The sequence below is a fragment of the Coenobita brevimanus genome, chromosome 1 (assembly GCF_032717465.1).
Source record: "Coenobita brevimanus isolate Jiangsu-jjx chromosome 1, ASM3271746v2, whole genome shotgun sequence".
Lineage (NCBI taxonomy): Eukaryota > Metazoa > Arthropoda > Malacostraca > Decapoda > Coenobitidae > Coenobita > Coenobita brevimanus.
In genome coordinates this window covers 56,577,807-56,605,728 of record NC_136954.1, presented here as the reverse complement: position 1 = coordinate 56,605,728, position 27,922 = coordinate 56,577,807, and the positions used below count along the sequence as shown (strand labels likewise).

General features: G+C 38.7%; 1 protein-coding gene, 1 non-coding gene and 1 pseudogene across 2 annotated transcripts; 1 reads left to right on the top strand and 2 right to left on the bottom strand.

The window, feature by feature from the left end:
- Positions 1-3: 3 nt before the first annotated feature.
- On the bottom strand, positions 4-22,968 carry DNAlig3 (DNA ligase 3). The gene is made up of 22 exons (XM_080271318.1): positions 22,887-22,968; positions 21,316-21,522; positions 21,146-21,156; positions 19,925-20,099; positions 18,547-18,687; positions 17,459-17,565; positions 15,257-15,468; positions 14,238-14,315; positions 13,002-13,149; positions 11,674-11,832; positions 11,390-11,521; positions 10,680-10,759; positions 9,536-9,701; positions 9,106-9,229; positions 7,855-7,925; positions 5,542-5,688; positions 3,904-4,050; positions 3,312-3,512; positions 2,157-2,231; positions 1,467-1,565; positions 555-677; positions 4-12 (listed from the first exon to the last, which is right to left on the bottom strand). The coding sequence occupies exons 1-22, from the start codon at positions 22,966-22,968 to the stop codon at positions 4-6; spliced, it is 2,694 nt and encodes an 897-aa protein (XP_080127444.1).
- Positions 22,969-24,477: 1,509 nt separating this feature from the next.
- On the bottom strand, positions 24,478-24,600 carry LOC145417887 (5S ribosomal RNA; annotated as a pseudogene).
- Positions 24,601-27,622: 3,022 nt separating this feature from the next.
- Positions 27,623-27,819, top strand: LOC145419189 (small nucleolar RNA U3). The gene has a single exon (XR_013895470.1). It is a non-coding gene; the product is annotated as a small nucleolar RNA U3 (small nucleolar RNA).
- The last annotated feature ends 103 nt before the right edge of the window (positions 27,820-27,922 follow it).

The window sequence follows — 27,922 nt, the reverse complement described above, 5'->3', positions numbered from 1 at the left end:
TGATCAACAAACCTGCAAAACAAAAGGTACCCCAGTTACTAAAGCACAGCATCCACAAACAGTGACACACTATGGGAATATGTAGCACAGGATTCTTCCCTGTCCTCTTTGGGAAGTAGTAGGCCACAGTATTTATGAATGCCTAGTATATTACGTACAGTACTTGAAAACTTTTACTCTGCACCAAAGTAACTCTCACTGATAAGCCACAATCTACACCAAAAAGCTATTGTACTCTCCCATCCATTAATTCTGGTATTTGTAAATGGAAGGTTAAGAGAGTGGAATACTGAGAGCTTGAGAAGTAGGTTAAGAATTTGTTGGAGGGATGAGGAGTGTAAGTAATAGGAAAGGTGGTGTATTGAAGCAGAGGGATTGTTACTGAGTTGTAACAGAAGTGCAGTGCCCGGAGGTCTTGCTGTTCAGACCAAACTTGCATGATGCAGAGTCAGTGTGTGGACAGTTATCAATGAAACCTTGAAAGATTCCTTCTTTTTGCCATCATCAATGTATAAGAAAATAATTAAAAAAAAAAAAAAATGCCATACACTTACCTTTGAAAACCTATCTGTTTTTACTATAAAAGGATACGCTATGAGATATCTCTGCAATGTTCTGGCAGGGTCCAAACTTTCTGGGAGATATACACTTACCCCAACAAAGATGTCTGGTAAGGGCTGAGGAAAGAAAAGAAGGAAAACTATTAATCTTTAATGGCAATGAGCAGAGAATAACATACATATACTAAAAAATATATACCATGCTACAGCTGTTGTTGTTGCTGTGGCCCCAGGTTCATCAGGAAACAAGCCCAATACTCTACAGGCTAAGGCTGCCCTATTCCTGCAGTCCTCTGTTCTCCTTTAGGGAATACAAATGGAGCTGAGAAACATTTGTAACTCCCACCCCACTCTCCAGTACCTTCCAATTCCATAAGCGCTTTCTCTTACAGTCCTCAGAACATGACCACATTTGATCAATATGTGACTGACATGATGAAATGAAGCAAATGAGTTTGTTCTATTGTGCTATCAAAGTCTGAACCCTGAAGAACCCTGAGTCTCATTTTTTCCTCATAACAATCACGTTTCAGACAAAACTGTCCATGCCCTTACATGTTTCTCCACAATCTGCCACACTGTTAATACTTGATCCACATTTCTCCCACATACAAAAAGGATGCACTGCACAGTATGGATACATACTTAGTATACTAACTCCTTCAGTAACATGATGTACTGTTCCCTTTTTTTTTTTTTCTTTTTTTTTTTTTATAATACCTCCAGATTATCTTATTTTTAGGAGAGGTTTTTCAAAGCAGAGGGGTTAGATACAGCCTTCAATAACCTCTCCCATACCAAAGGTCCTCCCTAAGTTGCATAAAAATCATCTATACAGTAGCCCGAATAAAGGAGATGAGATGCCATCATAGTGAATGGCCTACAACATGACAATGAGAGACTTACATTTACAGTGGGTGCCTTGAGTGTGGTCCTGGAGGGGTGGTCGTACAGTAGCTGGTGAGCTTCATTGGTGTTGCTGCACTTCTCACCAAACCTGCACACCTGGTAAATAAATCTCATAATACTACCTTTGATGTGTAGGGGCCCATGGCTAGGCTATCATATTCCAGTACAGTTATAGACAGATGATCAACCTACTTCCCTCAACGGTATTTACATGGCTGAAAAATCTTCAGTCACCTCTTGAAGACTGAACCTACACACGTTAAGGATGCCACTCTCGCTGGGAGGTTCTTACCACAGGAAAAACAGCCACCTCAATATATGAAACACTGTAAATTTTCACCTGACTAAGTAATGCTGATGTGTAAGTTGCCATTTTTTATGTTCCTTCTTCCTATGAAGTTCACAGTAAATAAAGCTTCATTGTTACCTCATTATCTGATTTGCCAGTTTCTCCCAATTTACATAACCAATTATACGGAAAAAGTTGTGATACTCGAGAACAAACGACTTACACAAAGAATGCTCAACAGAGGAGAATTCAACGAGTTTTCTTAGCAAAATAATACATGCTGTACACCATTTGTGCTAACAAGAAACCTGCTATGAAATGTTGTTACTTTCTGAGCTATGAAATGTCAGTTCATCTTGGAATCAGTAACAAATGTTAATGAACCACTCCCACATTACCTTCTTCTTGGGAACAGGACTATCATCTTCCATCTCTGGTTGCTTCCTCTTTAGACTGCTGTCTCCTTTATTCTCCTGCTGGAAAAAAGAATATCAGTGTTGTGTTCAACTGCTGTAGGGTTAAGGGAAAAAAAACAAAAAAACTAAAATGGCAACATCCTGTCTATAATGCTTGATGGATGCAGGAGGCTACGACTAGGGTTCTGTAGTTTGGAACATTTAATTTCATGGTGAATACAGAAAAATTGCTCATAGAAGTTCCACTTACTTTACACAACCTATCAGTCAGAGTGAGGTTTCTCAGTAAAATAATTCGTAATGTTCTGTACTGTCCATCTACTCCAGCCATGAAATGCTGCTACTTTTTGAGGTATGAAATGTCAGCTCATCACAGAATCTGTTACAAATACAGTATATCCTTGATTACACTAACTCAGACAGTACCCTATGAACTAAACTGAATATTCTGATAAACTGGAAGGATCCCTATTCTACCCACTTTTTGAAGCTAAACTGCAAACAGGACAACATGAGATAATGGAACAGCCTCCTCTAAACAACATTATTTCACTATAATCATATTTTGTACATATTATGTACATTTACGGAGAGGTAATGTAACAAATTAAATAACTGAAAGAAATGAAGGCGTTCAATGCATACATATTGTGATTTGACAAAATTTACCCATTTTTGGTACTATATCAGGCAGTGATAAGGGAAAAGATATTATGTGCTACATCGGAGGCTTGTTAGATTGAAGTGCATTAAACAGGGAATTTACTATATAAACAAGCTGCTCGAAAATCACCTTCTTCTTCGGAAGAGGACTATCATCTTCTGTCTCTGGTTTCTTCCTCCTGAGGCTGTTGTCACCTTTGTTTTCCTTCTAGAAAAAATGTTAGTGTTGTATTCAACTGCTGTAGGAAAAAAAATAAAATAAAATAAAAGGTTAAGAAAATGGTGACATCCTTTCTCTATTACCTCTTGGTTGACGTAGGGGGCCAAAACTATGCATCTGTAGTTTGGAATATTTAAGCAGAGAAAGACAATCTAGGTGGCAAAACCAAAAAATTAATGATACATAAACAATGGACACAGTGCAATACTGTGGGAAAATTAACATTACAATAAACACTACAATGTAACCAATACCTTAGGCTTTTCCTTGTTTGGTGTGCTATCACTACTGGCTGCCAATTTCCCTCGATGACCCTTGTTTGGAGAAGGAGAATCTCTCCCGCCACCACTACCATCACCCAACCTCTCCCCATTGCTGTTACCACTGCTGTTGCTGTTTGTATCTCCCTCAAGGCCAACAAAGTCTGCATGTTCTTGGGATTTCTTGAAGAGTTCCTGGAAAAGAAACATTTCCCTATGCTGATAAATTGCTATGTCTGTGTCCTACATATGATGGAAAAATAAGTACTGTATTAATGAGCTGTGCTTAATCTCTCACACACATCACTGTTTCAATCCACAGCCTGTTTAATCATTTTTCTTTTTTTTTCTTAATGGAAGTGAGGCTGGAACATATCTTTTTCTTCCTGTGGACCACTGCGTATACAACCAATATACTCAATCTGTAAATACTGTACCACAATTTACATAATACAGCATCAGTAACATCATGGATCATGCACCTTTTCTCATATGGATGGGATGAGGCAGGCAGAAAAAGGAATACAAAAGTACAAAAGCTATAACAAATTCTTTAATCGACAACTCATCTTAATCCAAGACCCACCTGGAGCTCTGGCAGGCTGGTGGCTTCCTTCCAAGTTTTATCGTCCCTGACACAGGTGACACGAGGGAAGCGTATAGAGATCCCATCTGCCGTGTGGACCTGGTGCTTGGTAAATTCTGCTCCCGTGATTTCCCACACCGGCGATTTCTGATGATAAACAAAGCTTTGTTGGGAAAGAACAGTATCAAATTATTAACTAAAGTAATTCCCCATTATGAGTAAGTTTTTATTTATTTATTTATTCATTTATTTGTTTTCATTTAATACTCAGCCTCAGCCAGATGCATCCTGTGTACACTATACCCAACTGAACACAAATTCCACAACAAACTATCCCAGAGAAGTGTAGAGATTTGAATCCTATACTCACAACACACTCCTCAGGGTTTTAACTTGCCTAACTACAGTGTTATCATCATAAACAAACTATGAAACAGCTCAAATTTCAGAGCTGTAATGCTGCAAGCAATGCCAATTTTGCCCTTCATGTAAACCAAAGTTCACGCAGATATGTATTTGTGAGGCTCAGAGTGCTAAGTTCACAATACATCATTGAAAGACTGCCACTCTAAGTTCCACTGTTACCTTTAAATATAATCTGCCAGTTTCCCTATTTATAGTACAAACTGCATGGAAAAATCTCATATTCTGAAACATATCCCATCATACACAGAACTTCCCATATTCGAACAGTATTAACAATAATTCTGCTCTTTTCACATTTGCTTGCTATACTGTCATCCTCACCATAACCATACTATCCACTAAAAATACTGGAGGGGGGGAGGGGGGCTGCATCCAGAGACAAAAAAAGGAAGGCATACAAGCAGAACTATCAACAGTATTCAGTGAGACAGGTCACACATCTGTTCCCTTCAAACGGGCCTTCAAAATTCCAAGTTTAATCTCACATGCAAAACCATGCACATTTTAAACAATGCAATTCATAAATACCTTTGACATAAAACCATTTCATTACTTGCTAAGTGGAGTGGGGGAGGGGGGAGGTGCAATTCTTGTCATGTTAATCTTTATATGTATTTCATCAACCCATTTCTATCCTTTGTCAGTTCTTCTGCTTCCCCAGTGTCCTTACTTTGCTTTCTCACATATTCACTCGGTGTTCCATCTCTCCTTCAACTCTCAAACTAACTCAAACTGCTATACTCTATTTACAACAGTTTCCATATACATTATATGATCATTCCATTTAAGCTCTCCCTTCAACCCACCAATCAAGACATCCACAGAACCTTCATGAATCATTGTTTTTTGTCCCATCAAATCTATGCAACCCACATAAATTCTTTAACAGTCCTCTTTCCACTCATGCCACATTAGAATCCCAAACTCATCTACTGTACAGTTAAATAAGCTATTCTGTCAATCCTCTACAAATATTAGAATGGCAGATAAACAACACGAATACCACAGCATCTCAAATTTTAGCTGGCTTCTACTCAGCCATTCTGGTACCTATGTAGATTTTAACACAACCCACAAAGAATAAATAAAGAACCTTAACAGCTAATCACAGTAACTGTATGTAGGTACTGTAGTGAAAATGAATGAGTCCCACCTACTGCCTTCACCTGGCTTACCCACTAATCCAACCCAGGCAAAGCACCCAAACCCAACCTTAGGGTCCGTGGCCACAAAATCTGGTATCATAGTCTTGGTACACTTGAGCCAGGATGGGACTCTATCAGGATCCTGGCTGATCTTGGTCATATCTAGTGTTTCCTGTAGCCGCTCCAGTGCAGCGTCATCATGGCCGGTGTGCACCTGTACAAGACAAACTCCATTCAGTAAAATCCACAACAACCAATCCCATATTACTCATTTTCAAATGCAGGGGCCTTGGGCTAGGTTACAGCTGTCTAGTACTGTGCATATAGGGTACCTGATTAGCTTACCACCCTTGGTGGCATTATGTCATTTTCTAAAATAGTCAACTTTGGGGGTTAACACTTATGCACATAACAAGGCTGCCACTCCAATCCAATATCTATCTATCTACCTGTAACTATCTATCTATCTATATCTATTTATCTATCTATAAACAGTATATATATATATATATATATATATATATATATATATATATATATATATATACTGTTTGGACATGTGGAGAGAATGGAGAATGAAAGATTCACTAAGAGGGTGTATGTAGGTGAGGTGGAGGGAGGGAGAGGGAGGGGTAGACCGAGGATGAGGTGGAGGGATGGAGTTGAGAGATATATGAGGGAGAGGGGGGTGAGTTGGGGGGAGGGTAGTCAAATGGTGGGTGACAGAGTGACTTGGAGGCGTTTTGTCTGCGGCCACCCTTTGCGGGATTAGGGCGTCGGGCTATAGATAGATAGATAGATATATATATACTGCAGTGCTCACTCTTTATCCAAATGACTTTTTACATCCATCTGATATATTAAACAACAAATTGAGAGTAGATACATGTGGCACAAAAGAATTTTGTAAAAATATCCACAGTAATAAATATTTAAGGGTAGCACTTTTCTATAATGCATTCAACTCTGGGCACAGCTAAACGGTTTGTTCCTCGGGATCCGGCAATCCTCCAAAACACAAACAGATGATGCAAACACCCTTACCTGCCACCACTTGGACAATAATATAAAATTATCTATGAAGAAATATGCCGGGGCCATCTCACTCAAGACTGTGTGATGGAATTAGAGGGGATGCTTTGATGTCAAGATGGTGGGTCTTGTCTAAGATCAGTTGTTGCTGTTATTGTTAATCAACCCAAGTCTGTCTGGCTGAGCAGACCTATCAACTGCGGGCAAGCAACTGCCCCTGCAGAGCCATCCCATGCAGTGAACTGATGTTTCCTGGCAGATGACACTACCTTGCCACAGCAAAAGCGTGGGAAATAGTGTGGAGGCTTGGTTCCCAGGTGGACACCGCACCAGTGTCTGTCCACCTTATTAACAGGGACACCACAGCAGGCTCTCCTCTTGCAATTCAGGTCAGTAATAACAGATGTGATATAAACAAAATCCTCAAACTGTTTCTTCCACAGTCAGGATCAACTTTATAAACATGTCACCAGCAGTCCTCTCTTCTATTGTTTGATCACCACCTCTTCTGTTCAACACGTATGCAAGTACACTAATAAAATATACAGTATACATTAATATAAAAAAATTAATTAATTAAAAATAATAATAATAATACTCCATCCATCCATCAATAATTATAAAAATAATAAAAATTACAGCCCTGTACCATTAGGTCTACTGCATCCAAAGTTACCTGGACAATCATTACTCTAGTTTCTAAACCCACACAGTATAGAACAGACAACTGGCAATCACACACAAAAAAAAGTACAAACATGCTGCTCTCATTCACTCTGTGTGTTGAACATGTAAAAATAAAACAATTACAGAACCTCTCATTTGGTAGCCATAAGAAAAGCAAACGATAAAAAAAATATCGGTGCACATTTGGCCCAAAACAATATGATGCCACGGACGATGGATTCTAGATGCGTTTGATGATTTTTCCTCCTTGTTGTCAAAACATGCTTACATAAAATGTCATAGATATATTTCACATGACAATTTACGGTTGATATTGTTACTGGAGGCATATTCAGATGACAATCGATTAATCTTCCCAGTACTACACAAACTGTATTGATCATTTCGGATATCACTGTACCCCTCCTGCGCGATACTTTTTTTTTCCCTTTGTATACCAATAGAAATAAACTACCCCAGCTACTTCGTAAAACTTACATACACAGTGCCACTGATGTTCAGAAGCATTCATAAGTAAAGGAAAAAATCAAAATTTGATTTGAAAATTAATAAACATCACCTAGCAACCAAAAATCTACTTATACCAACACAGCCTATATGCAATACAGTACAAGACAGAGAGAGAGAGAGAGAGAAAAAAAAAAAAAAATTCATGAATTACCTTAGTCACGGTACAAAACTTGTTTATCCTGGGATCATAACAACCCATAAGGAACACAGACATCATCCCTCCTGTAGAAAGAAAAAAAAAAAAAATGGTAAACAGCACCCAAGAAAATAATTTAAATATAGCACAGTATGCACTGTAAATACATTCACTACTACAAGTTTCTGAAGCATCGAAATACACAAGATGGTTTTCTTATCACAACTTTATACACACATACAGAGTTCCATACGTGCTTGGGTTGGCTTTTCTCTCTTAAAATATTATCACTTCAAAAGGTCAGAGGAAATTATAGGATGTTTCTATGTCTGCACTAATCAAACTTCTTACATCATCCCAAACAATACCCTCACTTATGAGGTGATATGGGATCCAGAAACATGTAAACACAGAGTAGAACAGCAGAGTACCTAATAACAATATGGCCAGTACAATGGGTTACAAATACTTACCGTACTTCCTGCATGATAAGATGCTACAAGTGCTAAGATGTACCCTATAATACGCTAGGTATTTCTGGGGAAAAAAAATATTTGAGGATTTAATAGCTTACCATACTAGCAAGTCTATGGCACCAACTCTACGGTGTCATTTTTCTTTCTGTCACAGCAACTCATCACATATTGGATCTATTATCAAATATTTGTGGTTATTATTAATTAGATGTACCTAGTTCAGCACAATGTCATACTTATTCACATCAAAAAGCCAGTGAAGATTTATATCCAAGGGGTGGTTGGGGTTGATTGCTCATGTATTGCCACTCAGGGATGAGTGAGGCTGGTCACTCTCATCTTAAATGTCGGGACCAACTGCCTAGCCCTGGGCTCCTACGCTCCTCATGGGGCAATGTAGGATTGGATGATGGATGGATATATATATATATATATATATATATATATATATATATATATATATGTCTAACTCAACCTATATCTGTCCTACTAAACTCACTTTAACTTCACCAGCCTGAGGGCAGCTTTTCTAAACTGAATAAAATTATCCAGCATCATCCAAATAAAGCAAATGCTGTCTTCAGGCTAACAGAGTCAACTGTATCAGTTCTAACAGCCAAGTTAACTTATTTCAGTCTATCACATTAAATTCTACCTAGTATAATATAACCTTTTCTGCTGGACTCTTGTTTGCACTATTATATATGCCTACTGCACATCTCTCTGTTTCAGCTCTAGCATCAATGCCAACCAAATTTTCCCACATTCACTGCACTTTACCCAAACTAACCTTTCTTGCCAGTACCATACCAAGCCCCAAGCACCACTAGGTCAGCTGTGTCTGCCATTGCCCCATCATTCAGATAGTCCTTCTTCACTTTCAACCAGTGACGCTTACCGGGTTCGTAGATACTCTGGTGGCAAAAAAATTTCCGTTATGGGTACAGGTAATCCCATTTTATCCTCTTTCATGAGTTCATGCTTGAGTACAGGGTAATTTCAATTAGCTAGGAAGAAACTAGCTGCTGAGAACTTTCTGAACTCAGGTCATTTTACATTAAAGGCATCTTTCATTAATCCATTTACTACAAAGGACCCTCTCAAGTTTAATAATATCACCAGATGGCAGCATGACTAACTAAATAAAGATATCATCAGAGAGAAGGGGTCAATAACACTCATGTACAAACTACATTGGACCTAACACCCTATACACTAACATTAATATCCTTCAGCACAAGACCCTCCAGCCCCTGCTTCAACACAGTGTCGATCATTTCCTTCAGGTCACTCTTCTGCCGGATGAGCCGCTGTTCCGACAATTGTACATGATGCTTGATTTCTGTTATGGTCTCTTCTAGGATCTCACGTCGCTTACTCATTGGCCTGGTGGGGAGGAGGAGGGGGGTGGATGTTAAATGAATTTTAAATATATACTGTACACTCTCTTTCCCTCTTTATTTATTTTATCATTATCATCCTAATCTTAATTTCTACCTATGAGATTGAGTAAGGAAAGAGCCAGAAAGTGAAAGCACAAAAGTATTAGAACTATCAGCAATATGCCAAACAATCATTCACACCAAATTCAAACCTTTGATATCTTAGCTCCATTAAAAAAAAAAAAAAAAAAAAAAAAAAAAAATCATCCATAAAGTCTTTTAATTTTTATATTCATGTGTTGTTCACAGATACCAGTGGGACTATTAATCCAGTGACAACCAAATTCAAAAAAGGATTGCTACCCTTGTCATGGACATACTATACATACCTCATCCATCCATTCTGATCAACTGTCAGTTCCTTTGCATTCTCAACTTCCATACATAATTTTCAAACACACTAACTTACCACAGCCATCCAATTTCTTGGCATTCAATGCTTCCTCACAGACTCACTTACATAAACCCTTTACTCAAATAATTCTCACATCTATTCCCCCTTACGGGGGATAGAGAGGGAGTTAAGGGATATTAGTATAACTGAGCATCAGAGCTGCCTAGTTATAGTGGCACCACCGCAGGAAGGTGTCCAAACTGTCCACCCCAGCACCCAATTTACAACAAAAAACAAGGCAGTAGAAGACAGTGTCAGCAATTTCATAATTCTGTATCAGCAAATGTAAAGTCCTTGTATATCTACAATTCCTATAAGATTAAGATTTTACATCTTAGTTTAAGTTTTATGATTCTGCTACAATAATTTGTAAATGTGTACTATACTCACATACACTATTATATATGTTCAACCTATACTTAATATACCAGTATATTGCATACTTTATATACTTACTGGTATACATTATATCTTAACAGTACATAGACACCTGTATATGCAACTAGATAATCACATTACAGTACTAACTTGCTCATCAGGTCCTCTCCATTATAGTGAAGGCAGTCAAATATAAACAAACAAACAGTAGCATCTTTGAATGCTGCTTTCTGAAAGAGAAATAAAATAAATTACATACTGTATGAAAAACATACTTCAGTTATTATTGATGACAGGACATGACTACCACCTAACTATTTCCCAACCTTGGCTGGTGAAAGCTAATCTTTCCTTTCACAGCATAGCCATCACCAGTAAGTTCAATAGCAAGGACTCTGTGAGTGTGGTAGTTTTAACTGCTTACTGCAAGATAAAACTAATCAAAATTTAACACAATATATTTAATTCAGTCTATGTAATCTAACACAAGCTACACCACTGTAGATTAGATACAATTTAACTGATCTAAACTGTACCAGATTTTTTTAGTTTACTTAACCTAAGCTGTATTACACTCACTGTACCTACAATTTATATCTACTGTACCTGTTAACAAGTGTAACTGTGAGTCAATTAAAGCTATATATAATCTTATTTAACTCAAGCTAACCTACACTTCTATCAATCTAACAGTATCATGACAAACCTGCAACCTCTTACAATATTATTCTATATTATGTAATAAAAAAATCAACCCAAGATAGTCCCCAAATCTACTCAATCTCCCTGTAATACATCCTTCCCAGATTTTGCTCAATCTACGTATAATTCAACTTAGATAAACTCAAACTCAAGCTAACCTTATGAACTCCTAGTGTGCCAAATGGCAGAGGGACACTAGTTTTGGTATCAATCATGAGGACCTCAGAGTCCAGTATCATGTCTCGGCCATGGGGGAAGGCTTCGGGTAAATAGTCCTTAAAGTGCGACACCTGGAGATAGGGAGAAGAAACCACAATTATTAAACAAAATGTGAAAAATTCTGATACAGTGAAACCCAGAACAATAAAGTCTTACTATAATACATGGAAAATAATTAAGCAAATGATGGATACAACAACATCAGCAGATACTGTTAACTTACCTTGTGTGGCAAGACAGGCTTGAGTGAACGAGAGAAGTATTTGAAATTTCCTCCCTCTTTGTGGACCTGGACCCGTTCACCATCGTACTTGATCTCTGCAAACATAGCTCCACTTGGACACTTTTTGAATGCATAATCCACTGACTTGCATGCTTCTGCCTGCAAACCAAAGATTTTTTTGGTCTAAACGTGACAGCACATAAAACTATCTGACAAAATTTAAAACATGCATTAACTTCTTCAGTCTAATAGAGTATTTTATATCTTACTGTTATTGTCACATTTTATTAAACACTGGAGTGATTTTTTGAAGTGGAAGAGTTTGATACCATATAGCTTTCATTATTTAGTTTACTTCAAAGGTGCTCTTCTCCTATGCCACATAAAATGGTCAGGTAACAGCAGGCTAAAAAAAAAAAAAAAAAAAAAAAAAAAAAAAAAAAAAAAAAAATGGACTGAAAGGGTTTGAATCTACTTTAACCAGTTCATATATTAATAAGGTAAATCATCGCACAACAGCACTTTGTCCCTGGTGACAAGGAAGAAATACCACCCATGTCGTCCCTGCATGGGAGGGAGAGGGAAACTGGCTATTACATATATTACTTCTACTGCTTAGCCCCAGGTCAACCTTGACAAGGTGTACCACCTGTTAGCCCACCAAAACGGCAGTAGATGGGTGGCCACCATTGCCCTAGGATGTACTACCATGGGAGTGACTTGCACAACACCCCCAGGTGGGGAGCTCGACCACATTTACCAAGTAGTCAAGTCCAGGCTAAGGCTAGACATGCAAATCTCCTATATACAGCTAATCTTTTCGGGGCCATGTTTTCTTTTTCCCTGTAACTTGCCGTGTGAAAGAACCCTGTTCTGACCCTGGTGAGGTGCTGTCTGCCACAAGAGGGCAGCTGCTTGCTTATGGTGGATGGGTCTGCTCAGCTAGACAGACTGGCATACAGCAACAACAATTACTGCCACTGAAATGCACAGGGTTCTTAATTTTTATTACTTTGGTGAGTCTCTTGTAACCAAATAAAAACACAGCTCTTCCCTATAAAGGTGACAGCCAGACTTAGCAAAATAAACCTCAGATCCCACAAAATACCAGAATGGTCATTCTAGGCACATCCTACAAATAACTGAAACTGGCAAAAACAAAACTGCAAGAAATGAGACACCTGTATTGGCATAAAGAAGATTCAAAATTTTCCCCAAGTAAATTATCATGATCCAGACCTTTTTTCCACCTATGGATGGGGTGATGTAAACAAAACTTTTAAAAAAGGACAAAAAGCTGCAGTAATCCTCATAGCTGGAGAACTGACCAACATGGGCAGAACTGGTGTCATCAGCTGTGCAGTCATCTTGAGGCTGACATCTGACCCCCCAGCTTCAATGACCTTGTCTAGCACTGCATCAATATTGCGGGTCGTTTGGAAGGCTTCATACGCATCACTGTGGACTGCATCGAGACTGTAGAGAAAGGGGGTAAATAATAGTAACAGCCAATCCCAATTTACCTCATTTAAGGTGTAAGGACCCTTGGCTAGACTACCACAGTCCAGTACATGTAAGGGTGGATGACCAGCCTATTCCCATTTGTGGTATAACAAGACAATGAAACTTGTGGATCAACCCTGTGCAATGCTGTCATTATAAAAAGCGAGTCAAAAATCTGGAAATGTAATGATGGACATTACAGCGAGGCTGTACTCTGATTTGCCCTTTCCTCTGTGTTTCCAGACTTTTGACTCACCCTAGCTGTCATTAACATCTCTGAAAATATCATAACATTTTTTTCATCATTAATGTCGTTGAAAATATCACAACTTTCTTCCTCACACAACACCTGGCACAATTTAAAAAAAAAAATAAAAAATAAAAAAATAAAACAAAAAAAATGACAAATTAACATTGATGTACATGATACAAGGATTCATTGTAACTTTATCTGTCATATACCCTCCAATACACTCATGTGTTATCATTTATCTTGCCATCTCCAAATAACTTTAATCAACTTTGTATATATAGATTTTTTTACAAGGAGGGCTTATATATACAGCCTTAGTCAACTCCTTCCATACTCTGGTTGAATAAAACTGTTTGGAGGTAGTATGACGAAATGAACATGATCTTATCATACCAAAGGACTCAGTGCAATTAAAGGGGAACACAGGACTTAAATAAAAAAAAAACTTATTTCTCTACAACACTATGCCTCAGGATCTTTGGGTTATTGTTAAAGAAAATTAAATCTGTAATCTACCTATGACAATACTTAATCATTACATATCAAATCTGCACTCAATATGACACTCCTTATTTTTAGTTAATAACACCCCTAAAAAAAGAAAGAAAAAAAGAAAAAAACAATATAGTAAATACACCTTGCATCAGCATGGGCATCTACAGAACAACAAACAATACTGCTTGAAATCAGAACACAATATACTTCATAAACTCTTCATATGCCCAGAGTACAGGCAACATGGTTGCCTTAAGTGTTCAATTATCTGAATATTCCAGCAAACCCCACTCTCTCGCTTGCTACTACTCACATGTGTTTGGCTCCAGCATTGATGCGCAGATCTCCTTTGATTAGTCTTACAACCATCTTGAGGTCATTCCCTGTGCACCTGAGATATATAAATTCATAAATATATGGTACATGAATTGACACAAACATGAAGCAACCCACCACCCAGCACTTATGTTACAGACTGCCTTGTGTCTGCTACAATATGGGAAGGAAGAATATTATACTTGGGTTTTCCTTTTCATCTGATTCATGTTCCATCAACAGATGAATCATCTACACTTTGGATCTTCCCATCCTAAGTACTGTAAATGTGGGAAATGAGTTTGGACAAAGAAAATAACAACATTGGTGCTGTTGTTGTGGCCCCAAGCTCATCTGGACATGAACTCATTGGACTGCAAGCTGAAGCTGCCATTTTCCTGCATTTTGCCATTCTCCTTTCAAGGCTTAGGGTGGGAATTAAGGGGCACTTGTATAACTTGGTAATACACCTGCCAGTTATATACATCAGTGCCACCATGTGAAGGTGCCCCTCACCAGAATTCCTTTACCAACCTCATTTCCTAGTGGGAATTAGGTTTTGAACAATGATGATACAGTAATGATATGTAAAAATACATGATTATATGACAAGTGCTGCACATTTTCTAAAACTCTGGGATGGAAGAAAGAATTCTGAAGTTTGATTAATGAGCGAACTATGTCAATGGGAACTCAAACTTGAATTACGATGATGATAAATCCCTTCAGATGATAGTGCCAAGTATATCAACGAGTGACAGAACTCCACACCAATTACCTTCAGTCTGCAGACATCATTTTTATTTTGTTCTTGCTACAATCAAAATAAATTTACTGTACTTGTTTTCGGGCAGACATTTTTAACTAGAAGGGTTAGACACAGACCACAACTTCTTCACTACCAGAATGGTCTCCTAAACTTAACAAAGTAATCTAGCAGCAAAAACAGCAAAACTACAAAAGGATATCATCATGCTGCAAGGGTTAAATATGAACTGCAACATGCACTCCACTAACTTTTTTGATATTCTCTTCAGCATGATTGATTGTTCCTCTTCCTTGGTCATGCCAGTCAACTCCTCCAAGTACTCATCAACATCTTGAATTGAAAGCACACTCTTCTTGATGGGAGGAAGCACACTGGATTCCTCAAAAAATTTGCGTATTGTCTCTGCCACATCTCCCAGTTCTAGGTCCTCAATCATTAGCTCCTGGTTTGTGTTGAAGATCTGGGGATTAAAAAATAACATAACACTGAGTCTTCATTATATGCTTCTTTCTTTTTGGTCCTTTTGTGCAACTGAGTTCTCTGCAAATAAGAAAAAAGCTATATAATAAGGCTGATTTACCAGTTTTCCTTAAATCAAAATACCATTTGTATGAGATGAAAAAAGCTGTGATATTTCGGAATATACTTGACATATGACAAGAAACTGCTCTATATACCTGGAGTAATAACAACTTTCTGCAATACATAATACGGTATGCAGCAAATTTCCTCCAAGATGAGGGTAATGTAAATTTTCTGCACGCATTAACTTACTTTTGCACTGGATAAACACTGGTTACTTAAACGTACATGGTAACCCCCTGAGCCCAAGTACATACAGCACATAAACCTTGTTTTACTCTTCCTACTACCATACAAGTTTGTAAAACTTACACAAGCTCCTTCGTAGTAAATGGGTTATGAAGGTTACACATAATCCCTTCGGGGTTAATAATCCCAAGCTGAACAAAACTGCCAAGCAGTAGCAAGAGTAAAATAAACACAGTGTATATACCACTCCAGGCTACAATGAGTTACCAGTTACTAAGTAGTATACTCTTATCACTTTCACTTGACTCAGATTTTCACACTTTAGCAGCTTATTTCACACTGCTGAAGGCAGAAAAAGACAATGCTATGGCTCTACATACTTTCAGTAGCACCATTATATGACTGGCATCATATTTTAATGTTAATAAATCATTTCAACTCAACATTCAAGGAGAGATGGCAGCTTTAGAGTTAAATGGGTATAGAAACTTAACACAAATGTTACCTTTAACTGTATATTACCTATTCAATAAGCCTAGAAATATGGAATGACAGACTCTATTACAGTTAATGGGCATACAAGCCAGCCCCTTACCTGACAACAGGAAACCTAAGCAATGATAATATACATAATATTTTTCATACCAACTCTAAACAAGCATATTTAATCCTTTTTCAGCTTATGCATTATTACAGTGGGCATAGATGACGATCATATTCAATAAAAGCACTGAATAAAAGTGAAGTTTATCAGTACTTTCAACCCAAACTGTGTAAATTCTGTGTGCTAATGAACTTCCTGTTGAGGTATGTACAGTCTCTGATAGGTTAATGAGACATATGTGGGCAGGGCTTATCTCACCTCTGAATAATAAATAGGTAGTATATGACATAATATAAAATTCCATGCATTCTCATGCTTCTATCTATCTATTGCCAGACGCCTCAATTCTGTTTGGGGTGGCCACAAACAAATTGCCTCCAAGTCGCCCTGTCCCCCGCCATTTCACTGCCCTGCTCCCAACTCATACCCCCCTCTCTCATATACCTCTCCACCCCATCCCTCCATCTCATCCTCGGCCTCCCCCTCCCTCTTCCCCCCTCCACCTCACTCACATACACTCTCCATTCTCTCCACATGGCCAAACCACCTCAGTGTGTTCCTCATAACGCTTCCTATCACATCCACATCCACACCATATGCTTACTGTGTGTAAAAGAATATACCAAAAATAAAGCAGTTTTCTTAATGTCACATGCCTCAATGCATCTCTTTCAATTTAAGGTGGTGGAATAATGAATTCATGTCTGAAGAGGGATATTTCAGAAAAAAAACAATGATAAGGATGATATACACAATCTAATATATATATATATATTAAGAAAGAAGTCACTCTTTCACCCAATACTTAGGTATAGATGATGATGATTATAATGAATGATGCAAAAATATACTTCTGATGGCTACACTGTGTGTTAGTACTACCTGTATGAATATTACACACATACTGTACAGTATACATAGTATACATATCAATTAATAATGCCACTTATATCTACATGAACCATCATACAGCTCAGTAAACACAGAATGGATTATGGAATACTATACTATTATTGTCCCTCTTCCAAGCAGCTCCTGTGCTGCCTACGTTCTCTATCAACTACAACAAACCTACCTGAGAGAAAAGTTTAACCAGCTGCTTGGACTGAAGGTTGTACACTCTCTTGATAACCCCTGGCAGCAGCAACTTCACCCATAACCGAAGATCTCCCTGGAATTTATCTGTTGTGGGAAAAGTTGGACATTAAATGGAATTTACTCCCAGAAGTCACTGCAACAGTACTAACCATCCCTTCTCACTCTATTACCCCACTGTATAAGAGGTTAACCTTTTCTAACACCACATTCCAAGAATTCAACTATGAAGACAATTATTAAGTCATTTTGGATCACTGAAAGTCTGCTAACCTTAAGAGTCATCCAAAAAATTTTGATTTTTTTTCTTTTTATTGTTTTCTACTCCTCATTCTAGCATTACCTTACCCTCTAATGCTCCTCATGACAACCAAATCTATGGACTGATTCACCACGGCTAAATAGAGCCAATCCAATTTATTCATACAAACCAGTACCGGGTACCTTCTGACTCATCAACTTTTCACACATTTACTCAAACCACAGTAATACTTCCAAAACAGTGCTCTTCACCCTCAGCCACCTATCATAACTAATTTTTGAGTAGTAACATTCATACATTCTGCTCATTCATCCTTTTTCACAGACCTGTATCTCTATTTATCTGTCTGTCTGTCTGTCTGTCTGTCTGTCTGTCTCTGTCTGTCTGTCTGTCTGTCTCTGTCTCTGTCTCTCTCTCTCTCTCTTATCTACCAGTCACTTTACCCATCCATCCATCCAATCCTTTCTGTCCCATCAGGAGTGTAAGGGCCTGGAGCTGGGCTACTCAGTCCTGGCATTTAATGCAAGAATGACCAGCCTCACTCACACACTTATATAACAATATCCTATCAACATTTCTAGTAACTCTATCAGTCTGGAGGGCATCTTTCTTTAGCTCAGTACATGTAAAACTATCACATAGAAGCAAGAATGAAACACGGGTTAATGAACATTATTTCCAACCCATTTACTATGAGTTTCCCCAAAGGTGAATAATACTATTAGGCAGAATCAACAAAAAAATTTTAAAAGATCGTACTGAGGGGGTTACTGCCCTTGCATTTTCAAAGTAAACCCATCACATACCTTTGCTAGTGCCATACTTGAAGAAATTGGACACTATTTCAGTTTTCCCAGTGTAGCTCGGTTCATCAGCCACAAGAGCACATATCCGCCGGAATTCTCGGAAGGAATTGTCCTTGTGGTTGCGATCAATACTGGGGTCTACTGGCCGTGAGGGACGTGATGTGTCACCTGTTGAAAAGACATACTGATATACAATACTCAGTTCACTTTAACTAAGCACACAATTGTCATCCCTTGATCAGAATGCTGAGCTATGACATGATACTGACACTACAAGATAGGGTTAATCATGAAAAAGTGCAGTGGTAAGGATGTGGGGCTGTAGTTTGTGTATTGGTTTACTGTATTCTGATCCTAAGCTACGGAAAATTGGCCGCAAAAGGAAGAAAATCTCTGCCAAGTTAAAATTAATGAACTGCATGTGGTAGAGGTGCAGCAGTGTCCAGGGACTATAGCCCATTGGACTGGCAAGACAGGAAATCTAAGCACGGCCATGGTGTTAACGGTTTGGATGTTGTTCCAGAAAGGCAGAGGTGCGGATTCAAGTCTCACCAGTTGTGGCCTAGGATTTCTCTGAACTGCCATTCCATATAGTTTCCCCTAATATAGTGTAGCTATATGGAAAAGTTCTGATATCTCAAAACATATCTCTGATGTTTACCGAATACTCCCTGTAATACAGCATTTGAGACTTTGATGACAATATCTACTGTGTCAGTAAAGCAAGAAAATTACTTAATTACCAGTATAAGATGCTAAAAAAAAAAAAAAAAAGTTTTGTACTGTATAAACAGATTGAGCCTGTGCAGGCTTCCATATCCATAGGGTGGTTAGGGTTTATTGCTCAGGTACTGCCACTCAGGGATGAGCGAGGCTGGTCACTCTCATCTTAAATGTCAGGACCAACTTGCCTAGCCCTGGGCTCCTATGCTCCTCATAGGGCAACACAGGATTAGAAGATGATGATGATGATGAAATCTGATGTTAGAAATAAAAATAGTACATAAACTACAATGACACAGAGAATAAAAATATGTAAATGTGAACATATCCCTGAGAATATGAAAGGGAGGGCAGTAAGCACATATGTATTTCATTACTCTCAATTATCCAATATTTTGCCTAATCTAATCCACCCTTCCCATAAATAATTATGTCAGGTAATCATTATAAGCAAACTTGATTCAGCTTATGAGAAAGCTACTGTTCACTGTACATATGAGTGCTGCAACTATGGTCAACATGAAAGGGTTAAATCAAGATGCTCTCTCTCTCTCTCTCTCTCTCTCTCTCTGCATGCATGCATATGTGCTTGTGCACAAGAGTGTCAGTGTGTGCAAACTACAGTACCAAAGGTATCAAATGCCCTACTGCTGACCTGGTGGAGATGGAGGGGCAGCATTATTTTTCTTAAAACCAAAGGGCGTGCCTGGAGATTGCTGTGTGGTTTTCTTTTGTGGAGTCTGATTTGTGTCTTTTTTCTGTGGAGTTTGATTTGTGGCTTTCTTCTGAGGTGTCTGTTTCTTGGGAGTGGTCTTCTGTGCAACATTGTTCTGGTATTCTGGAAGAGAAAAACCATAAATGGTGAAATGCAAGGACATAGCCAGGAGGGAGCAGAAGGCACAGCCATCCTAGGGCCAGATTCACAAATGCACTTACAATCAATGGCCTGTCATAACCGTGATTAGTTATTCCAGGTACCACAAGGAGGACAATGCAGAATATCCTTGTGTCTCTAGTTCTTCCTGAAAAATAAATCAAAGCCAAGACAAGGATATGATCGTACATATGTACGAGACTTCCACAACTGAGTACCAGACATACCGTACATACTTATGATAAATGAATGACAACTGAAGTTTTTACTTCATTTTCATCACTTCTCCTTCTTTCTTCCTCAATTCAAGTACTTCTATCTTTTACCTGTCTCTCACTCTTTCACTTCCTTCTTCCCAGAAATCTCAGTTACTTCAGATCAACCCTCCACTCTCCCAATGCCCTCCATCACTTCTTTTCATCTCATCTCCACTCTCCCTCACAACATATATCATTTAGCTGCATTCCCTCCTAATCCTCATTTCCCTAAGGTCTACATTCCTCTCCCCCACTCAAGTCATCTCCTAATCTTCCATGACTATTTCTTTTACAGATGTTGAACAGAGATTACACAGAGCATAGTTGTTGTTGTTCTCCCTCTCCTCTAAAAATTCCATGTTTATTCCTTCTCTCAGGCATTTTTTTTTTTCCTTCCACTTTAACTGGATGGTGTGGTGGATGAGGTACAGTACAGCCTTCCTCTTTTCTGTTTTTTTCTCATACACTCTGATTGGATCTCAGTAGAATTGGCCTTTTTTTTTCCAACATATAACCCTGTCACAGACCACAAGGCTTCATGTTACCTGTGCTTCCTATGTACTCCTTTCCAGGTATTTTAGTATACTGTTTTTAAGAGAAGAGGTTGATTTATTTTAAAACCATGGGATACTTCATTATTACTGCTGTTAATACACATATAATAATCTGATGAACTATTACTCTGAGGAAAATCTAAGCAAGGGATAGGCGAGAGGGGTTGACAAATTCAAAATCTCCCCAGAGCTTGCAACAACTCTGATATGATACATAATTTATACTATGTTGCACTTCTCATAATCTGAACTACTGTCTGTGAGTACAATAAATGATGTTTCATATAACATTCACCTAATATTTCCCATGATGCATTCAATGTACCACAATCAAAATGGAATATGTTGGAGAATGTCTTACCATCAATCAAGTCTCGGATTTTCTGTTTGTCATCTTCTTCCAAAGCTTCCCAGCCCTCTATATCATCAACTGGGTCTTCAATTTTCTTAGTAGTGGCTCGAGCACGCTTGAAAGTTTCAAAAATGCAATCAACATGGTGCCACTGCTTCATCATTCCACCACTATCTGTGAAAGGGTTGTTGACCAGTTTCCCAATACGAAGAACACCTGCAAACAGAAGTAAGGGTCAAACTTCCTCTATTAGGACTTATTTTTTCCAAACACATCTGTATACTGTATTTTCTTACTTCATACTGCAAGCAACAACTTATGTCCCTAATCAGACCAAAACAATTACTGTACTGTATTGTGAGACCTCACTTTAAAGGACCCATTTATATCAAATTTCAGATATAATGGGCCCTCAAACCCTACTGGACAACTTTTGTTATATACCGAACCAAGGTCTGCTATAGGGAGCACAGACAAATCTGTTGAGTACTGAACTCAAGTCTGAGAAGCGCATGCAGGAGCCTACCGAACAGCCAAGTGAGAGGTGGTGGACAACGCATGCACCACATGGGCTGTGAGCCACACAGGGTGAATCACATGATCAACATGTGGGAGGCGGTGGCTCAATCGGTAGAGAGTTGGCCTGCAGTCCTGACGGACCCGGGTTCAAATCCCGCTGAGGCAGGGAACAGTTCAAGGATTTGAATTTCAGAAAAATCAGACTTTACTGATCTACCAGAAGGCCCGCCGACATGTCGTAAAAATACCCCCGCTAATACCAATACACCAGTCCTGTATGAGACAGCCCTAGCATGTATTCAGTATGGACGGTGGGTGTTAGCGCCGAAGTGGTGACATGTAGAGGTGTGCGGTACGTAGGAGGACTACTGGGCCTTGAAAGCAGGCTGTGCAGCCTATGCCCAGAGTCGGTCACATAAAAAAAAAAAAAAAAAAAAAAGGGCACATCCCGGGTCATGCAAATGATATGAATTCACCGTCACTCTCCCCTTTGACAACATCTCTGCCGAGGAATACCGGCCACACCCATACAACACTTATTTCTTGATGTCTTATAACTTGTCCTACATGGGGTACTTAAAAGAACAACTTTTACACATACCGATCCTAGGTCCAGTATAGCAAAACCCTATCGGACATCTCATATAGCCTAACCAACTACGGCACTGGATATACCATCTGTCTTTTCCCCCAATTAATCCGTTATAATTAGGTCTCACTGCATAATACTTAGCAAAAACATGTTTTTACACACAATTTCTTACAGAAACCATGTGAGAATCAAGGGATTAGCTATCTGAGAAATGAAAGTTTATGTTTAGAGACCACTGGCCATGTTAATAAGTGTATGGTGTCTTTTCACTTGAAGGCAGTTGGTGCTGCCACCAACCATTACTGATATGTCAGTTATGGGGCCATAAATCCTTGAAGCTTACCATAAGATCTGAATTCCCAAGCCTAAAACATTGAGATACACAGGAGCAGTGTACCATACCTGATGTTATCACACTACAGTAATTTTAAGTTACTAAAAAATATAACAGTATAAAATCTTTTCCTACCTTTCTCACATTTTTGCTTGCACTTTTTGCACTTGGCTGCCCCCCTCTTGTCATACTCGGCACAAAATGGAAAGGAATCCATTATGGATCTTTGAAGTAAGGTGGCTTGTTCTGTGTGCCTAAGTACAGGTGATCTTTGTCTTAAAATCCAGTGCAGTCTATTAAGTTCATCTAACTGATGAGCTGAAACACTGCTGCCAACAGAAACTGTCCAGATGAACCGAGAAACTTGTGAACTACAAACAGAAACTGAGAGTGATTTTGTAGCCGTAGGCAAGATCTTCCCCCACCAGAACAAAATTGCTCCTCCTCTCCTCATGCAGTGAGTGGTGACTCTGCAAAGATACAATAAAAAAGGTAACAACCAATCCCACAATACCCACCTCCGGGTCATATGAGCCCAGGGTGGAGCTTGTGTAGTTCAGAATACTGTTTGTAAGGGCAAAATACTAACACATCCTGGTTACATTTATAAGGTATGACTGGAAAACTGTCAGTCAGTTCCAGGATATTCAATCTATTACATGTGAAAATAGATGCCAATCTACTGAGCAAATTTATGTGTGGAATATCTTGACACAGTAGAATCTGGAAAAATATTCTCAATGTCAGTAATTTTCTATATAATATTCTTAACATATTTGTCTAGCTATATTTTAATGGCAGAGGGCAAAACAACTCATAATAATGAATTACTGTCATTTTTGCATGGAAATCTCAATATTACTGAGCCTGGCAATGCAAAATTTAAGACATACTGAATATATTTTTGTTCAAGGCATAAATACGGCCATCCCTTATGGGATTACGGCATCTGGCAATAGACGGATATATCTATCTAACTATCTATCCATCTATTGCCTGATGCAATAATCCCGTAAGCGGTGGCCATCTGACTTTGAGTTAAATAATTTTCTGAACTATATTTAAGGGGGAGTGAGTTGGGGAAGGGCAGTCAAATGGTGTGTGGCAGAGCGACTTGGAGGCGTTTTGACTGTGGCCACCCTTTGCGTGATTAGGGCGTTGGGCTATAGATAGATAGACAGATAGATATTTAAGATTCATTTGTCAAGCTTAAATTCACCCATTTTTACCTAGTGCCATTCATGGAACAGTACGTGGGAACATATCCACTCAACCGATAGTGTTCCCTTTGGATGACTATAAACTGAAAAACCAAATGGCTTATTGTAATACATGATCCCATTTCCTATGTTGGGTGGTAACCACACCTTCTAGTCTTGTAGGTTAAGGCACTCCGACAGGATGGGGCCAATAAGGTTTTGCACACAAGGGGTAGTTGGGGTTATTTATTCACATACTGCCACTCAGAGGCAAATGAAACTGGTCACCCTCACTTTAAATGTCAGGACTCAGCAGCCTGGCCCTGGGGACGACCCATGCTTATATTTTACAACTGTTTCTCGAAAAAAAAAAAACCAACAACTTTTCAAAAATATTTTTTAACTATATTCATTCATTCATTCATTGCCAGACGCCATGTATCCCAGACGGGGTGGCCAAGGGCTTAGAGTTAATTGTTTTACAGGGAGGGGCACTAATCCTCCACCAACCCCACTTGACATAGGGATGCCAACAGCATCTGGTGTTCCCAGGCGGTCACCCATCCAAGTACTAACCAGACCCAACGTTGCTTAACTTCGCTGATCGAACGGGAAGCGGTGTACTCAGCGTTTGCAGAATTCACAATTTCTTAGTTCTTAATGACACAATCAAGTCACTCTAACATGCACACACCAACTCAATGTACCGAAGGGCTTTCAGGATGATGCGGTTCCAATGACAATTCCGTCCCAGCAATTTTGTCCCTACTAATCTAACCTAACCAACAGTAATTTAATCTAAACATGACGACCTGGAGATAGATCGGTTTGGGGGCTAAATCAATGTGTACCGGTAACCACCTTCATGACGCCGCTTCCACTGTAAACATGCCTATCCTTAGTGCTCTTCCTGTAACATTACCATAGATATTTCTGGAGAGCGTGGGTGTCAAAAACAAATTACACAACTAGAAAACTTCACTCATAAAAATTTCAACATCTACTAATGAGAGCTCCCAGACTCCAACTATCTGAACTTCGAGAATGGCACTGCAAATGTTTAAAAATAAAATCAGTTATACTGCATTCATCACATATTTGTTAATTCCTGAAACTGACCCTTCCAACCACCACAAATTTAATCTTTCCAATCATTAATATGCTGGTTACACCACATTATTTATTAGTTAATATACAGATGAGTTAAAAAGAGGAAAGAAATTCACCATTGGCAACACTTACCACTACTGCAGGGAAGTGTTCTGTAAGCTAGGCATCTGAGAGAGTGGGTGTAAGTTGGAGAATGGGCAGCCACATGGCAAAGCACAGGGTGGAATGGAGGCAATTCATTTGTAGCATCCCCTTAAGGGACTATGGCGTCTGGTGACTGACAGATAAGCTGACAGACAGACAGACAAAATCGACTGACAGAACACCTAACTCGTAACTTCAAGCACCTTTGAAACCCCAAGTTACCATATTGGAATGTAATGCAATATCAGCACAGACCCTCCAAACTGAAATAACTACACATAGCTTACCACACTGGTTGTCCCAGCTCGAACACTTGACATGAACCCTTATCAGAAGACCTGTAGGTCTTTTAAATCCCAGAAACACTCCTTCATATAATGCAACCTAACATGTGAGCGCCCGCACTCTCGCGTTAGCTTCATTGCTTGACGTATGATTAATTCACATAACATGTGAAAGTTTCATTTGAAAAAAAAATCACTTGCACCTTACAAATGTAATGCAGTACTGTATATGAATTACCAAATTAGGATAAGATATAAACTTAAGGCACACATTTACTTTAAGCTTGGGTAAGACATGTTTTACGTCTCTGTGGCAACTAAACAATAAGTTCGTTTCACTGTGTTCTGACTTAACTTATAATAATAAATAATAACCTTAAAATTTTCAAATGAAAAGTGTAAATAAACACAAGTTGGAGTGGTGATAAGGAAATGTAAAGTGTCAGTACTCTCTTTGCTTTCTACAATGCAATACTACCAGGAATGAGACATTTTAAGCGTCTCCCATAGAAACTGCATCTGTTGTTAAAGGGAAACATTGGTTTTTAAATTGAATCTCTTTAAATGAGAAATTTAACATCGATAGACAAAAGCACATGGACTGTGTGGTAAAGGAAGTGATGAAGGGCAGGAAAACAGAAGTAAAAAAGGAAGGAATACTGACAAAAAGGAGGAAAAGGGGGGGGGGACCCCTGGCTCGTGGTCGTTGCATAGATGGTGTTTATTGTAATATTAACTGTTTACTGTTGTGACCGATCGCTTCGTTACTGTTTTACTCTCGTTACTGTGACCGTCCTGGCAGGCGGAGGACAAATTGCTTGACCCCAGCAGACAAATCTCCCCCTCCCATTCAGCTACAAACAAAACTGAAAGGTAATGCAAGATAAAGGTTCGTGGGGGAGTTTTCTACACATTGAAAGGCAGGAAGCTGGTGAACAGGGCGAGCTAGAGGGAAGGTGTTGAATCTCTGGTAGAAATCCAGAGTATTAATCAATATAACATCGATGAATGAGTTAGGGGTTTAGGAAAGAGAAGGTAAATGGTCTTCGACCGTTAATTTATACTTCGAGAATAGTTCTGACAAAGTAGCCTACCTCCCGTCAGATACCTGTCAGTTTTTGTCCGATTTAAACTAAATTTGGTGGAAGGGTTGAGGGTGATTCAATGAGGCAATATATATATATATATATATATATATATATATATATATATATATATATATATATTTTTTTTTTTTTTTTTTTCAGAGAACATGCCAAAGGTCAAGGCCACAGGAGTAGGTCAAACGCCGACAAAGAAAATAACTTCAAGTAGTTTGTATCCTTTTTTTTTTTTTTTACCAAATTTGGGGAAGGGATTTTGAGTAAAGTAAAAATGAAGTGGGTCAATACTGAGAACAGCCAGTCAAAACGTTAAGTTCATGGAGCAAGGACAGTTTTCGACCCCCTCGCCCGCATGTGTGTGTGTGTGTGTGTGTGTGTGTGTGTGTGTGTGGTTCGAAATGACACGATAAAAATATGGAAATTAATCCCAGTTTTGTATCGTACTCAACCTGAATGCAGGTAAGCTGCCAATGAAAGTGTTTGTTGACCTTGCAACTCATTTTTACCCATATATAGCTACTTATCTTTATCAATGACACCTTCGGAAAGAGCATAGTCATATATGGAATTAGGGAATAATAAAAATCGAGTAGTGTCCCCACTTCAAACATGCAAGTACAAAACGTTTTCTATATTCATCTTGACGGTAGTCAAAATTATTTTTCACATGTTTTTATTCTCTGGGTACTTTCAGTTCAAGACATACACATGTATATGATTAAAGAATCTGATTTTACTCAAACAGTTAGACTTTCTAACAGACTAATGTCATATATTAAACTGTGATATTGGACAGGTTTGCATGGAGTAAGAAAGAATATATGTCCATAATTTAGCACTTTCTTTGCTCATCTAGCAAGATATTTTGCTAGTTGAAATAAAAATAAATAGTAACGCATGTTTCTTTTCAAAAACTTCAATTTTGTTTGTAATATATATAAGCGGATTTTAAGTTTCTGCATAAATATTTTGGGCTAAGTTGAAGTTGGCAGTAAGACAGGGTCAGGTTTTGTCAGTTGGCTTCGTCAGGCATGATCATACTTCATAGGATCAGTTCTATAGTATGACTGCTGGGTGTTCTTACCCGAACATCTCGCCGACCACACCACGATGAGGATTCTTAGTGCGAGCCCCTGAACGGGAAGCGGCACTGAGACTTCGTCCTGTGCATTGATGACCGTTCCTGCTCCTTCGGGGGTTTGGAGGGGGCTCGCACAGGCTGAGTGGTGTGGGTAGTCATACAGGAATTGTCTTTTTTGAACCACTCCCAGTTTGGCCTGGGAGTAATAATACCACCATACGTATATATACGTGATCATAATGCCATATCT

What these genes read in the sequence shown, in the direction of transcription:
- DNAlig3 (XM_080271318.1), bottom strand. Translation starts at nt 22,968, where the DNA reads ATGGATTCCTTTCCATTTTGTGCCGAGTATGACAAGAGGGGGGCAGCC. An exon ending in CAAGCAAAAATGTGAGAAAG is followed by an intron (nt 21,523 to 22,886) that starts GTAGGAAAAGAT and finishes TTCTGTTTGCAG; the next exon opens with GTGTTCTTCGTATTGGGAAA. An exon ending in TCAAGGCACCCACTGTAAAT is followed by an intron (nt 678 to 1,466) that starts GTAAGTCTCTCA and finishes TTCTTTCCTCAG; the next exon opens with CCCTTACCAGACATCTTTGT.